This window comes from Magnolia sinica, chromosome 13, assembly GCF_029962835.1.
Source record: "Magnolia sinica isolate HGM2019 chromosome 13, MsV1, whole genome shotgun sequence".
NCBI classification, from domain to species: Eukaryota; Viridiplantae; Streptophyta; class Magnoliopsida; order Magnoliales; family Magnoliaceae; genus Magnolia; species Magnolia sinica.
Genome location: NC_080585.1, coordinates 28,715,433 through 28,732,722, shown reverse-complemented (window position 1 = coordinate 28,732,722; position 17,290 = coordinate 28,715,433). Strand labels below are relative to the sequence as shown.

Below are 17,290 nucleotides of genomic sequence, written 5' to 3'. Positions count from 1 at the left end.
TAATCAAGTGGGACCTAAAGTAAATGCATACTTGTAAGTTGCTGGCTCGATGCAATGGATTCATTACTCTTGGATGCATGCTCTGCTTCATTATTCTGAACTTGAGTTGTTTCAGCTGTTCTAGATTGACTGCTCTCTCCTCGGTTTCTTCGCTGCGATCATAACATAATAACATAAAAACCAACATCGAAGATCAATGGAAAGGAAAGAAAAATCACTTGGAAATGTTACCTTGGAGAACCACATTACATTCGCCGCACTTGTACACAGGAAGATCAGGCAGTTCTATAAGACCCTTCCGACACTCTGGACAACGGACGAACCGGATGTTAGGGACATTGCTGGCCATGTTCCACCAAAGACCTGAAAGAATCGGATCTTCCGACAGGTTAGCCTCACCACAAAAAAAAAAAAAAAAAAAAAAAACCACAAGACTACAAATATAACCCAAAAACAGCATCAGCAGATAGCTTCCCTCTGGACAGAACATAGCGTCGGGAGCCTAAGGCATCCTGGTTTGAAATAAGTTGACCGATTAGAAAACTTCTGTAAACATTTTATAAATTGACATATTTTTGTTTTTTCAGTTAAATCAGGCCAAAGAAATCTACATGGTGGCATCTTTTCTTATCGGTGGGCTTGGATATTGCACTTGCTCCTTGGCTCACTTGTACACACAAAACAGGCGAAATCAATGCTCAAGGGTTATAGTACACCTCATGCGCAGAATCACCAACATAAGAAGTTAATCTAATATCATGTGGTACAATGGCACATATATATTACATATTAAACTGATAATAATACATAACACACTTGTTCTAAGAAAAATTCAGTCTCCTTTCTAAAATTAATCTCACAATACTAAGAAATAATTATTAAAAAATATTTCTACTTTGACAATGACTCTATGTACCCCATTCATGGAAAAAGGAAGAAAATAGGACTTGATGCCATCTTCTTCCCACTCTAAATTATCCCACCATTCTTTTCTACCACTTATCTTCCTTAGAGAATTGTGTGCGCTATGGAGAGAATGAGGGAGCTTTTTCAACTTTGGGCAACCAAGGATTTTGATTTCCTCCAAGGAAGGAAAATGCAGTGCATAGCGACAGATGCTCGTTAGTTCTCTAAGTTTACAGAGTGTTATACGTTTTAGTTGCATTAGCCCTATATCTCCAACTTCATCATCAGGAATGACTGTACCTATTACTTCTTCTACCTCATAGCAATCTTCTATCAAAATTGTTTCAAGACTTTCAAGTTGTAGTAAATCATAAATTTTCTTGAACTTGTAACACGAATCAATCATTATGGTGTGAAGGTTTCTGAAACATCCGCGGCCCACCCGAATGCAATTTAAGTCGGGGAGTTTCCAAAGCTCGAGCCATTCTAGGCTCGAAACAGGATAATACCCACTAATTGTCACCTCCACCAACCCATTGCAGCCGCCAAGAGTAAGCCGTTGAAGACTTTTCATTGCAGTAGAAAGGGATGATAGTTGGTCGGAGATAGTCAGATCCGTCAGACTTAGATACCGAGTCACGTTCGGTAGCTTGCTAGAGCAGAGCAACCTTTCAAGAGCATGCACATTTGATAAGGTGAGATTAAGATGGTTTAAACGTTCCAGGCCTTCCAACTCACTCATATTTAATCCCTCACTCCCTTCTTCCCACTTTGAATAACTCCATTCTAGTTTCACTCTTAACTCAGAAAGCCTGGAGATTGCTCCTTGAGGAATTGTGTGCAAACTAGTTGTATACTCCAAGTCCAAGTGCTTCAGCTTTACCAGATTTCCTATCTCTTCAGGCAATGATGAGATCCCTGTGCCTGATAGATTGAGATATCGTAGCTCTGCCAAGTTACCAATCCCTGCAGGAAGCTCCTTTAAAAATGAATTATAGGACAGATCCAAGACCCTAAGAAGAGGCATGAACTGAAAAAAATCAGTATGGAACTTTGTAAAATCAGTGTGGACCTTATCAAAATACTGATTCCTTTGGAGCAGTAAGGTTAAGAGGTTGGGGCATTGAGGTGTCCCTGTAAATTCTTTTATGTAATTATTCATTAGAGATATCCTCTCTGCCTCCTTCCACCTTTCAACATCTGGTGCATGCCTCAGTCCAATTCCCGCTTTTACTAAATACCTCTTCTTCTTCTCTCCGCACTCAGAAGCTATCCATAATGCCAGATCACATATCACGTCATGCAACTTTACCTTTGTTTTTTCATCAGAACCACTCTCCAACAAGCATGCAGCCTTTAATCTTCCAATGATATCATGTCCCTTGTTATGGGCTTCATCAAGATCATCATCCCACCCATCTAGGAATCCTTTGCGTATCCAGTAATCTATAAGTTGTTCTTTGCTAATGGAGTCGTCCTCCGGAAGCAGGGCACAGTACAGGAAACATGATTTAATCAAGTCGCCACCGAGATTATCATAACTGAATTTCAAACGCAAAAGCATTTCATCATCCATACCTGATATCTCTGATGGTGGCTTGCTCGTGCTAAGAACTGATATCTCTGATGGTGGCTTGCTCGTGCTAAGAACTGATATTGCATGCTCCCATTCCTGTGGTGTCTTCTTGCATGCCATGGCCCGCCCGATGGTTATTAGCGCACGGGGCAGACCTTTGCACTCTTTGGCAACCTTCATAGCAAGGGACGGTATGTCCCGATGAGAAATCATGGCCTCGTCACCAACATTCTGTCGAAACAGATTCATTGATTCTTGCTCCTGGAGGCAATTTACTCTGATCTTCTTATCGGCAGCCATGCGGCCACAAACGTCCTCAAATCGTGTGGTGAAGACGACCTTGCTCTTGTTTTGGCTGTTTGGATGAGGAATTCCGATCATCTCTAGATCTAACCGTTCCCATATATCATCAAACAACAGCATGAATTTCTTATTGCTCAAGACCTTGTAAATGTCTCGAGCCCGTGTCTCATTGTTGCTTTCATTCTCTACCCAAGACAAGCCCAACCGCTGCCCGATATCCTTCTGAATCTTTTCCACATTTAACTCTTTAGACACCACCACCCAAATGATGAAAGCAAATTCATGAGTTCTTACAAGGAATTCGTTGTTAATCTTTTTTAGGAGAGTCGTCTTCCCGACTCCCCCCATTCCATATATTCCAAAAATTCCCACTTCGTCTTCACTAATCAAACCTAGAGCATTCGACAACATCAAGTCCATGCCCACAGCTGATGTGCAAGGCATCTCTTCAATGGCATCAGGAAGCCGCTTCTCTGCCACTACATTAAAGGAATCAACTTTGCTCTTCAACTTGACCACGTCGTCCAGCTTCATCGCCACCTTCTTGCAGAGCTGGTAGCCAGACCAACTCGTTCTCGTCACTTTCTTAGATTCTTCTACCATGGCATTCACTTCTCCTTCGATTGCTTCTACTTTTTCTAGCCACCAGTGCACATAGTGTGTGCGTTTGAGTTTCTGCCGTTCGGCAACTTCCACCCTTGTCTTCACGTCGTCCCTTACACATTTCAATTCGTTCATGGCGTTCTTCAGGGAGTCCACATTTTCTTGGAGGTTGACGACATGTCCTATGAGTTGAGTGATGGGATCCAACAGCCGAGGTATGATGGAATCCATGACTGTGGATGAGAAAATGAGAAATGTTAAAATGTATGGAAGGGTTGAGAGTAGAGAGTACGATAGAACTCTCACAGCTCTGTTTTTGCTTTTGAAGTTATTTCCACGGCTTTTAGTCAAAAGTAAGATGATTAATTGAGAAAAGCACTATAAATTATATTGCTCCTAGTTGCATTGGGTCAAATGGACAGTACAATCAGTCGATCCAAACTGTACATTAATTCAAAAACAACAGCTCAGAGGATATCATTCAAAACTATCACTGATCGGATGATACATTCCATCCTTGCCTTATAGCCATTTTTTTCAAGCATTGACTGATGATTATAATTTCCTAACAAAAGTGATTCTTAAGAACCGTAAGAAATATACGATGGTTCACATAAAATAGAAGATCAACTTGTTGTTTAGATCTTTTTCATGTAAAAAATCCTGACCGTCCGTATCAAAATCCATTTGATCAAATAGCTAGTATTTTTCAGATGAGTGTGATATTTTCGGGTGGTCCAAGAAATGTGCACTGGACTTATCGAACCATTTAGATCAATGGTAGAATGTGCATTGGACCTACAGAACGGTTTAGATCAATGGAATAGATTGTCCAAATGTTCCAACGCAACTAGGAGCACTATACCTTATATAGTGCTCGGACGGCACAGTAATACTTCTTCTCTTTATTTTGAGTGCGGATCCTCTGCCTCCCGGAGGCAGGAACGCCCTGCCTCCAGCGTTTTCATTGGTCAACGTCACTGCAGGTGCCACCTCATCAATATTTTAAATATAGTAGGAAAAGTAAATTTAATAAAAACCATAACGGAGACGTTAAACAGCAGCGGTTTGCGCGTACAGTACCTCAGTACGGGTAAGCGTAATGAGTAGAGTCTGTGGAGCCCACCGTTATTCTCATTCGTGCAATGTATCAACTCCATCCATTTCTTTTATCATCCAATTTTAGTGTTTTACAACAAAAATTAATCATATCGCAGGATCAAGTGGACCACACCACCTGAAACAGTGTGAATTGAATTCTACCATTGAAAAGTTTTTGGGGCCACGGAAGTTTTATATCAAGATGATATTTGTTTTTTCCATTCATCCATGTCTTTGTAATCTTATGTACAGTTTGGATGAAAAATAAAAATCATTGGGGGCTTAGAAACACTTCAATGGTGAAAATAAATATTTCCACTGTTTTCTTCGATATGGTCCACTTGACCTTTTGATATACTTCAGTTTTGGGCTCAACTCCTAAAATGATCTGAGAATACGGATGGACGGTGTGGATAAATCACATGAATTCACAATGGGCTCAATAGAGTTTACTCATTACGATAAGACTTGGTACGCAACCCAATTTCATATTTTAGATGCGGATTTCCTGCCAAAGCCTTTTGCAATAAGATGCTACGCAAGGATTATAGATGGGCCCACTGCGACGTTTGTAATAAATCTAACCCGTTCATCCATTTTTAGAAATCATTTTAGGACATCATACCAAAACTAATGAATATACAAAACTCAAATGGGCCACACGAGAGGAAACAATGGGGATTTAGTGTCCACCGTTGAAATATTTATATGGCCACAAAAGTTTCGGTCTAATATTTTAGCGTTTTCACTTCATCCTGGTAAAAATGACCTTATATACAGTTTGGATGGCATATAAACATCAAGAGGCACAGGAACGTTTCAATGGTAGGAATTTCTTTCTCCACCGTTTCATCTTGTATGGCCCAGTTGAGATTTTTATCATCCTAATTTTTTGTTACATGTCTTAAAATGAGCTCTAAAAATGGATGAATAGATTGGAATTCTTATAAACACACGGTAAACCCACCATACATCCAGCACTAGAACTTCATGCAAAACGCTTTCCCCAGTGAATCCGCATCCACGGTTTCCATTGGAAATGTATTGGCTACTCCCCTTCCACTTGGTGCTATGTGGGCCCACCATGATGTATGTGTTTCATTCATGCCGTCCATTTATTTTTCTAGATCATTTTATGGTCTGAGACCAAAAATGAGGTATAACCCAATCTCAAGTGGATCACATTGCATGAAACAGTGCTAAATGAACGTTAACCATTAAAAACTTTTTGAGGACCATAAAAGTTTTGGATCAAGCTGATCTTTGATTTTTCCCTTCACTTGGGTCTTTATGACCAAACCAACATATTGGATGTCAAATAAACAGTACGGTGGGCCTTATGAGGACTTTAATGATGGATATCCAATCACCATTGTTTTCCTGTGGTATGGTCCATATGAGATTTATATTCCTCTCATTTTTGGGATCAACTGCTAAAATTATATGTAAAAATAGATTAACGGAATGGATGAAACACATACATCATGGTGGGGAAGTGATGTCACCCATTTATATGGGTCCCACTATGATGTATGTTTTGTATCCACACCGTCCATCCATTTGGAGAGATCATTTAAGGCATGAGCCAAAGAATGAATCAAATCCAAAACTTGAGTGGACCCCACCATAGAAAACAGTGGAGAGAGTCACGCCCACCATTTATTATGACTGAATCCAATCCAAACCCCGTCACTTTGTCTACTAAACCCTGCCACTTTGAACCGTAACCTCGTCACTTTGTCTACTGAATCCCGTCACTTTGTACTGCAACCTCATTACTTTGTCTAGTGAACCCCGTCACTTTATACTAAAACCCCGTCACTTTGTCTGCTGAACTCCGTCACTTTGTACTACAACATCATCACTTTGTCTATTGTACCCCGTTACTTTATATTACAACCTCGTTACTTTGTTTACTGTACCCTGTCATTTTGTGTTGCAATCTAGTCACTTTGTCTAGTGACCCCGTCACTTTGTACTGCAACCTCGTTACTTTGTCTATTGAACCCCGTTACTTTGTACTGCAACCTCGTCACTTTGTCTACTGTACCCCGTCACTTTGTACTGCAACCCTGTCACTTTGTCTACTGAACCCCGTCACTTTATCTACTGAACCCCATCACTTTGTACTGCAACATCGTCACTTTGTCTACTGTACCCAATCATTTTGTACTGCAACCTCGTCACTTTGTCTACTATACCCCGTCACTTTGTTCAGTAACCATACTTAACCTCATCACTTTGTCCAGTAACCCTACTTAACCCCATCACTTTGTCTAGTAAAACCCCATCATAAAGTGATGGAGTATTTCACAAAGTGATAAGGTAAAGTAGACAAAGTGACGAGGTTGCAGCACAAAGTGACTGGGTACAGTAGACAAAATGACGAGGTTGCAGCACAAAGTAACTGGGTACAGTAGACAAAGTGACGATGTTGCAGTACAAAGTGATGAGGTTCAGTAGACAAAGTGACGGGGTTGCAGTACAAAGTGATGAGGTTCACTAGACAGTGACGGGGTTATAGTACAAAGTGACAGGGTTTACTAGACAAAGTGATGGGGTTCAGTAGACAAAGTAACAAGGTTGCAGTACAAGGTGACGAGGTTCACTAGACAAAGTAACGAGACTGCAGCACAAAGTGACTGGGTACAGTAGACAAAGTGATGAGGTTGTAGCATAAAATGATGAGGTACATTAGATAAAGTAACGATGTTGCAGTATAAAGTGACAGGGTTCATTAGACAAAGTGACGAGGTTCACTAGACAAAGTGACGGGATTGCCGTACAAAGTGACGGGGTTCACTAGACAAAGTGACGAGGTTGCAGTACAAAGTGACGGGGTTCAATAGACAAAGTGACGGGGTTGCAGTATAAAGTGACGGAGTACAGTAGACAAAGTGACGAGATTGCAATACAAAGTGACAGGGTTTAGTAGACAAAGTGATGAGGTTGCAGTACAAATTGACGGGATTCACTAGACAAAGTAACGAGATTGCAGTACAAATTGACGGGGTACAGTAGACAAAGTGACAAGGTTGTAGCATAAAGTGACAGAGTACATTAGACAAAGTAACGATGTTATACTACAAAGTGACGGAGTATAGTAAACAAAGTGACGAGGTTGCAATACAAAGTAACGGGGTTCAATAGACAAAGTGACGAGGTTGTAGTACAAAGTGACGAGGTCACTAGACAAAGTGACGAGATTGCAACACAAAATGACAGGGTACAGTAGACAAAGTGACGAGGTTGTAGCATAAAGTGATGGGGTACAATAGACAAAGTGATGATGTTGTAGTACAAAGTGACGGAGTTCAGCAGACAAAGTAACGGGGTTGCAGTACAAAGTGACGGGGTTCACTAGACAAAGTGACGAGGTTGCAGTACAAAATGACGGGATTCAGTAGACAAAGTGACGGGGTTACGGTTCAAAGTGACGAGGTTCAGTAGACAAAGTGACGAGGTTTGGATTGGATTCAGTCGTAATAAATGGTGGGCGTGACTCTCTCCACTGTTTTCTATGATGGGGTCCACTCGAGTTTTGGATTTGATTTATGCTTTGGCTCATGCCCTAAAATGATATCTCCAAATGGATGGACGGTGTGGATACAAAACATACATCATAGTGGGACCCATATAAATGGGTGACATCACTTCCCCACCATGATGTATGTGTTTCATCCATTCCGTTAATCTATTTTTACATATAATTTTAGGAGTTGATCCCAAAAATGAGAAGAATATAAATCTCATATGGACCATACCACAAGAAAACAATGGTGATTGGATATCCATCATTAAAGTCCTCATAAGGCCCACCGTACTATTTATTTGACATCCAATATGTTGGTTTGGTCATAAAGACCCAAGTGAAGGGAAAAATCAAAGATCAGCTTGATCCAAAACTTTTATGGTCCTCAAAAAGTTTTTAATGGTTAACGTTCATTCAACACTGTTTCATGCAATGTGATCCGTTTGAGATTGGGTTATACCTCATTTTTGGTCTCAGACCATAAAATGATCTAGAAAAATAAATGGACGGCATGGATGAAACACATACATCATGGTGGGCCCGCATAGCACCAAGTGGCAGGGGAGTAGCCAATACGTTTCCAGTGGAAACCGTGGATGCGGATTCACTGGGGAAAGCGTTTTGCATGAAGTTCCAGCGTTGGATGTATGGTGGGGTCCACCGTGATGTTTATAAGAATTCCAATCCATTCATCCATTTGTAGAGCTCATTTTAAGACATGTAACGAAAAATTAGGATGATAAAAAACTCAACTAGGCCATACAAGATGAAATAGTGGAGAAAGAAATTCCTACCGTTGAAACCTTCCTGTGCCTCTGGATGTTTATATGCCATCCAAACTGTATATAAGGTCATTTTTACCAGGATGAAGTGAAAACGCTAAAATATTAGACCGAAACTTTTGTGGCCATATAAATATTTCAACGGTGGACACTAAATCCCCACTGTTTCCTCTCGTGTGGCCCATTTGAGTTTTGTATATTCATTAGTTTTGGTATGATGTCCTAAAATGATTTCTAAAAATGGATGAACGGGTTGGATTTATCACAAACGTCGCAGTGGGCCCATCTGTAATCCTTGCGTAGCATCTTATTGCAAAAGGCTTTGGCAGGAAATCCGCGTCTAAAATGTGAAATCGGATTGCGTACCGAGTCTTATCGTAATGAGTAAACTCTATTGAGCCCATTATGAATTCATGTGGTTTATCCACGCAGTCCATCCATATTTTCAGATCATTTTAGGAGTTGAGCCCAAAACTAAATATATCAAAAGCTCAAGTAGACCATACCAAAGGAAACAGTGGAAATATTTATTTTCACCATTGAAGTGTTTCTAAGCCCCCAATGATTTTTATTTTTCATCCAAACTGTACATAAGATCACAAAGACATGGATGAATGGAAAAAACAAATATCATCTTGATATAAAACTTCCATGGGCCCCAAAAACTTTTCAATGGTAGAATTCAATTTACACTGTTTCAGGTGGTGTGGTCCACTTGATCTTTGGATATGATTAATTTTTGTTGTAAAACACTAAAATTAGATGATAAAAGAAATGGATGGAGTTGATACATTGCACGAATGAGAATAACGGTGGGCTCCACAGACTTTACTCATCACGCTTACCGTACTGAGGTACTCAGCGCGCAAACCGCTTCCGTTTAACGTGTCCGTTATAGTTTTTATTAAATTTACTTTTTTCTATTATATTTAAAAAGTTGATGAGGTGGCACTTACAGTGATGTGGACCAATGAAAACGCTGGAGGCAGGGGATCCGCACTCCTTTATTTTTGGTCAAAACTGCTCTCAAAGCACTGTACGTTGTAAGAGCTCCGGGAGCGGATCAGGTGAGACCTCAACCCACCGAGGTCAGTGGGACCCTTGACTGTGGGGCCCACAGTGTGTATGTGACTACATCGATGCAGTCCATTCGTATTAAAAGCTCATTTTAGGGCATGATTAAAAGACAAAGCATTTCCAAATCCGAGGTAGACCATAATACAGGAAACAATTGTTATAGACCACTAAAAACTTCAAAAACTTTAATGTAATTTAAATTTTAAATTTTAATTTATTTTTTAAGAGATAAAATCGGTTACAACCACCCTCACCATTATTTTATCAATCTTATTCGAGAAACTATCCTTTCTTTATAAGTGCGGTCCTTCCATTAAGCAAGAAAAGATAGGGAAGAGAGATAGAGAAAAGGGAAGAAATGCTTGCAAGGTTAGTACTTAATTTAATTTAATTTCTTATTATTTATGTTATTATGCTTTGGACCTGCACGATGGACGGTGTGGATTTATCATGGGTTCAATGGATGTGCACATATATCTATAGGTGCATATATGCACAATACACACCTAACGCATGCAAACAACTAATAAAATCAAACACATAAATACTTGTTTGATTTTACTTGAATTATGTGCTAGGCTTATTATTGCATGTGAGGTCTGATCAATTCGGTCCATTAGATTTTGAAGACCAAAATATGGGCACGGATTTGGTGCCGCTAAGTGGGCCTTACCCTTACGGTAGGGGCCACCTCGATGACATTTTGTATATCCACTCAGTATGTCATGTTCCCAGCACACATGGAATAGAAGAAGCCTAAAAAGAAATTGACAAAAATTCAATATGGTTCGACAAGTTGAAGGGTCTAAATTTTGCAAGAAATTTCAAATTGCTTGCCGGATTTCTACTACCTTAGATAGGTCAAAATATTGTTCACAAGTTTATTTAACAAGTCGATAGAACTATTCAATAAGTCAAAATATTATTCACAGGTCGACAGATCAAAAATCATAGAATCTCTTACTCAAGTCTCTAGATACTTTAAGGTTGTTTCGACCTATCGAACCAACCAATCGATGACAAGTCGACAAGCAACAAAAATATGCATATTTTCTAATTTTGTTTTCTAATTTGATTAGGACTATTTGATTATGTTTTTAGAATTTGTTTTGGATTATTTAAAGAGGTTAAAACTCATTTTTTATTATTCAATTATTTATTAATTTTAAAAAAATAATTCCTTAGAAGTTTTCTTTTTTATTCTCATAGATTCGAGATTTTTTCTTGTGGATTCAAGAGAGCCTTATGGATTCAAGGTAGTTATCGATTGAGGAAGACAATGATTGACCTCATCACGTCTTCCCCTGCGTCAGTAGTATTAGAGCGAGGATTTTCCTTGGCCAATGACAACTAACAGCAGAATGGATCAAAATCTTATGTATAGTGATCTAGAGATTCATTATCTATTAGAAAGAATGAAAACTTTCCACCAAGAGAGTCAGACAGTTGACCATGCAACTCTCGACTGTATTGTGAATATGCTGATTCCACCCTGAACTCAAGACAAGGCTCAGCTATCCGTGATCATTATATGACACAACTCCGATTTTTGTAGAGCACTTACATAAGTGAATCACATCCTACATTCCTTATAAAATGACTTTTTTACTACTTGGTTGCAAATAGACAGAGAGAAATACTCATTGCCAGTCGAGGAGCAACTACAAGAACCTTTTCTGAATGAAGAACTTGTATTGAGAACGGATATAATCCGACATAGGAGCGTAGACTTGGATTACAACTAAAAGATTAACGTTACTCTTAACATAGAGCTAAGGCTACTAATTATGCTAAGATAAAATTAGATAAATTTGACTAGATTTGTTGGATTTGTATGAGATGTCTTTCTTTGTTAAACTTCTTGTAATTTATAGATTTTTGTTGTGTCATTTAGCTGCTTCTCTCTTTATTTCAACAGTTATAACAGTTGAAACGGTCGCTACATTTGGTCTTTTATATCTTTTTGTCTTTTCTCGACATGTGTCCCTTTGATGGCTTCTCTTCCCTCGACCCGCTTTTCTGTCTATTGGTCTTCTCGGCTATGCCTATCATTGGTTGATGTGCCCATCCAGCTCAACACCAGCTATAATTTCATAAAAAGTACTCCAAATATTTTTAAAGGTTTTTTGCATGCTATTTCTTCATATGTAATGACACTTGTAGTTCTTTAATTAGTCACTTTTAGGAACCATTGTATGTTGAGGGCCTTGCACAAAACCTTAGGATCTAGCCTCCCAAAATAAACCAGAATTATAAAATAATAATGCAATGAAATAAATCAAAGCATCAACCACACAATATAAGAGATTTTTACGTGGAAAACCCTCAAAGAGGTAAAAACCACGGGACCTCATCCAGATCAACAATCCACTATGAAGTAGAACGTTACAACCTTCTTTACTCACACAGGAGTGGATAAACAATAAGAGAAACAAAGAAAACGGAGAGATCTCATTGATTATGAGGACGTGGAAGCGCTGAGATGTGGTAGATCACCTCTACGAGCATAGCCTCCCTTCCACAAGCTTCCTCTCTCTCTTTCTCTCTCTCTCTCACACCTTTGATAGCTCTAAGCCCTCCTAGAAAACCTTTAAGAAACCTTAGAATACCCTAATCCCGTTTTGGAACCCCTTAAATAGAGAACTAGAGGAATTAGAGTCACATAAGGAAACTGCACATAAGCGAAGGAATTAGGGTCACATAAGGACACTACGCTACCTCTCCTCTGAACTGAGGAGGAAAACTCCATCAAATCTCCCCTTTTTCGACTCAGGAGGAATTCACGTTCTTCAAGCCAGCAAGGTTTCTACAAACCTCAAACTTACCCTTGAGCAATGCCTTGGTCATCATGTCGGACCCATTATCGTCCGTATGGACCTTCTCAAGCTATAACACCTTCTGTTCCAAAGTATCCCTGATCCAGTGATACCGAATTTCTATGTGCTTCGACTTGGAGTGCTGACTTGAATTCTTTCTCAAGTGTATAACACTTTGACTATCACAATAGACCACGTGCTGCTCCTGCTTCAGGCTAAGTTCCTGTAGAAACCTCTTCATCCAAAGCATCTCTTTACATGCCTCTATGACCGCAATGTACTCGGCCTCTGTCGTCGACAATGCTACGACCTTCTGTAGCTTTCTCTGCAAGAGACCGCTTCCCCTGTAAACATGAACATAAACCCCGATGTAGACTTCCTGGAATCTATGTCACTTGCCATATCAGCATCTGTGTAGTCCTCTAATATAGGTTTTCCATCACTATAGCATAGGCTCAACCCGGATGAGCCTCTTAGATTTCGCACTATCCATTTCGCCGTTGCCCAATGTTCTTTCTCAGGATTGGCAAGATATCGGCTGACAACACCAACCACATATGTTATGTCTGGGCGTGTACACACCATAGCATATATCAAACTTCCTACAACTGACGCGTAGGGTATCTTCTGCATCTGTTCCACCTCTGCCTTCGTCTTAGGACACTGCTTGTCACTTAATCTGAAGTGACCATCCAGTGGAGTACTGATCGACTTCGCTGCATTCATATTGAACCGCTCTAGGACTTTCTCAATATACCGCTCTTGTGACAGCTAAAGCTTCCTGCTGCTTCTGTCATGGTTATCTCCATTCCTAGGATCTGTTTAGCCAGACCTAAATCTTTCATTATAAAAGACTTGCCCAACTCCTGTTTCAGCCTGTCGATCTTCTTGATGTCTTTTCCCATAATGAGCATGTATCAACGTATAACAGTAGAACTCAGAAATCACCACCTGAGAACATATGCGTGAACACACAGTGGTCCGACTCCGTTCTGTCATACCCATGGTTCCACATAAATGAATCGAACTTCTTGTATCATTGCCATGGAGCTTGTTTCAGCCCATACAAGCTCTTCCTTAGCCTACACACCATATGTTCTTTGCCCTTGACTTCGAACTCCTCTGGTTGGTGCGTGTAGATCTCTTCTTCCAGGTCACCATGTAGGAAGGCAATTTTAACATCTAACTACTCTATCTCCAGATCCATGCTATCCACCAACCCAAGCAACACTCATATGGATGTCATCTTCACCACTGGTGAGAATATCTCCTCGAAGTCTATACCTTTCCCTTGACCGAACCCTTTCACTACAAGTCTGGCCTTGAACCTCGTCTGCGAATTTTTCTGCTCAATCTTCTTTCTGAAGACCCACTTGTTTCTCAGAGCTTTCTTGCCCTTAGACAGTTTCACCAATGCATAGGTGTGGTTTTTATGCAAGGATTCCATCTCCTCTTGTATAGCTTTTAACTACTCTCCCTTATGCTCGTTGGATAGGGCCTTAGAATAATCTTCTGGCTCTCCCCCATCAATCAACATAATGTACTTATGCGACGAGTACCTCTTGGACGGCTGTCTGTCCCTAGATGACCTCCTCACCTATGGCTCAATAGGTGGATCAAGTGGGGGTTGTTCCCCTGGTCCATCTTCTGAAGGAACTCCTTCATCCTTTGCACCTTACTGTACTCCCCCGACATCAGGCACCATAGGAGGAATAATCGAATCCATGTCCTTTATCTCACCTGAACTAGGCTGGTTCTTTTCTGGCTTACCAATGTCTTCGATACACTGATCTTCAAAAAATACCACATCTTTGCTCCTAACGAGCTTCTTCTCGGTCGGATCCCACAATCTGTAACCAAACTTTTCATCACTGTACCCCAAGAACACACACTGCCTGATCTTCATATCGAGCTTGGACCTCTCGTCCTTTGGTACATGAACAGATGTCCTGCATCCAAACACCCTGAGATGACTGTACGATGGATCCTGTCCAGTCCACACCTTCTCAACTACTTCTCCATTCAATAGGGCTGATGGAGACTTGTTTACACAACCAAAAAAAAAAAGCAAAGGCAACAGACTATAGAGGTCTACGGCTACGGCTTTAATCTGTAGCTAATTAGCTACGGATTTAATCCGTAACTAAAACATACTTAATCTGTAGCTAAAATATACCTCCCCATAGGACCTTATTAGAGACTGACGATGCTTAAGGGGCTACGTGGGGCCCATTGTAATATATTTATTTTATCTAATCGATCCATCAATTTTGAAATATTATTTCAATGCATGAGCCCAATAATTAAAAAGATCAAAAGTCTAAGTGGACCACACTATGAGAAAGAATGAAAAAATAAATTTATATCGTTAATATGTGGTGTGGTTCACCTAAATCTTAGATCTGACTCATTTTTTGGATAAACCCTAAAAATGAGCTGTTAAAATGAATGGACGGACTGGATAATTAACACACACAATGGTGGGCCCCACAAGTCCTAAAATAAATCACCCCTAAAATTCCGTTCGCGCACCTCTCCCATGCACCCCATTTCACAAAAGTAGTTCCCTCGCGCACCCTATTTCACAAAAGCAATTCCCTCTCTCTCTCTCTCTCTCTCTCTCTCTCTCTCTCGCACTCAGCCCTCTCTCGATCTCTCGTGCTCCCTCACCCTCTCTCTATCTCTCAGCCCCATTTCCCTCTCTGTTTCCCAACCTCTCCGTCTCTCTTGCTAGGGTTTTCAAAACCCCTTTTCGATGCAAGAAGGAGAAGAAGAAGGAGAAGGAGAAGGAGACGAAGAATGGTTAGTCTCTCTCTCTCTCTCTCTCTCTCTCTCTCTCTCTCGCTAGGGTTTTCAAAACCCCCCTTTAGAACTTGTTTGGAAGCTTTGCCTCGTGGTAAGTCTTTGGGCGATCTGGAAGGAGTAATAAAATATACAAATATACTTCTTTGGGCAATGGGTTTCAGCGACTAGGTCACCGGATTTAATGGTGTGGCTTGTCGGAATTAATGGTGTTGGGGTCTTACGAGAGAATGGAGCAGAGGCTTCTCACGGCTGGAGACTCTTCATGTAATAGGTATACTTTTCTTTCCTTGATTTATCTTCACCTTGTATTATTCATGGGTTATGGTTATTTTGTATTGATTATTCAGAAATTTCAAGAGGCTTTCAAATGATTTAACAGAGTGACTTGCAAGGGACTTTTAGGAAGAGATCTCGAATGTAATATGAGACAAAGATAAAGCATTGGGGTCTAATGATGTCACCATGGATTTCTTCTAAACTTGTTTGGATGTGATTGTAGCAACAGACGTGCATCATGTTCCTTGTTTTTCTGTATAGATTTCAGAAGTTATATGGTGTATGGGGACCATTTCTGGTGTTCCAAACTGTTAATATGATGGGCATTCTTGTGGATGGGCCATATGTGGAAAGCCTTGAAGATTGGTAGAGGTGATTTCCTTATTTCATTGAGTTCTCTTTAATGAGTTCATAAGAATGCCTAGTAGATGTTTGTGGAAATGCCAATGAGAAGGCCGGTAGCCCTGGGGTGTACCGCCTTGATCAAAATTTCTTCTCTTTGAATTTGGTCAGTTTGGATTCGATTAATTATGTGAATTTGTTGATTTTTTTTATTTAGTATGTTGGTCAGTTGATTTCTGTTTCTTGTTGGCTATAGTGGATGTTACTATCATTCTCTGTAAGTTACTATGATTTATGGTAAGCAAATGGGATTAGTGGGTTGGTTTTGAAGAGTCCTGTGAATCAGATGTGGCACGATCTTCAAGCTTTAATGGGAGACATTATCCCACGAACAGGGTTTGGCCGCAGCTATAAAGAAGGAAGCTGGAATTTTCAACTCCAAACCGAACAATCTGAGGTTGTTATATATCTAGGCTCTTCAGAGGGCATATGTACCTAGTTATGTTTGTGTTCTGAATTTCCTCTTGTTTTCTTTCTTTCATTTCATTTTTTCCTTTGTTGCATTCTTTCTATTTCGTGTTTGGATAAACAGAATCCAAAATATGGAAATGGAAAACCCCTAAAGAATCCTTAAGGAATGGAAAACTGTAAAATCCAACCAAATCCAACCAACCTTAATTCCATTGTTTGGTTATTAGTGTTGTCTTTTGTGTAAATGGGAAAAGGTCAACAGTTGAATGGTGAGACCTGTCTCTCACATGGGGGAGTGTGGAATGGTTTTCCTCACTATGCGAGGAAAAGTTAGGAAAAGGAAACTGATTTCCCCCTCATTGCATTCCTTTCAAATCCAACTTCAATCTTACATGATTGCGATTTTGAGCAAAGAACCTTAAGATGCAAAATGAGGAAGGGTGGCTAAATTTAGCTGAGGAGCATTAATTTTCAGTACCCATTATGCTTATGGACCTACTTCTGACTGTGTAGGATTCCAATTGTTAATTCCACCATTAGTTGAAATCTGTGTTTGGATACACTAGAAATTGCATTACAATTGTTAGTCCCATAAAGTGGAAATGCAATTATCTTGCTTAGCATACATATCAAGGAACTAGGCTCCACGTAACTATAGTCTGACCACTGCTTCTCATTATTACAATTTGGTCACTCCTTT

At 40.0% G+C, this 17,290-nt stretch overlaps 1 protein-coding gene across 2 annotated transcripts in view; it reads right to left on the bottom strand.

Annotated features, from left to right (window-relative positions):
- The window catches only part of LOC131223391 (disease resistance protein RPS5-like), a 61,004-nt gene that overhangs the window by 15,149 nt on the left and 28,565 nt on the right, over positions 1-17,290 (bottom strand). For both annotated transcript variants that reach the window (XM_058218795.1, XM_058218796.1), the window contains one exon: positions 1,992-3,621. In XM_058218795.1, coding sequence (XP_058074778.1) covers positions 1,992-3,619 — 1,628 coding nt within the window. In that variant the 5' untranslated portion in view covers positions 3,620-3,621. The remainder of the gene's footprint in view (positions 1-1,991; positions 3,622-17,290) is intronic.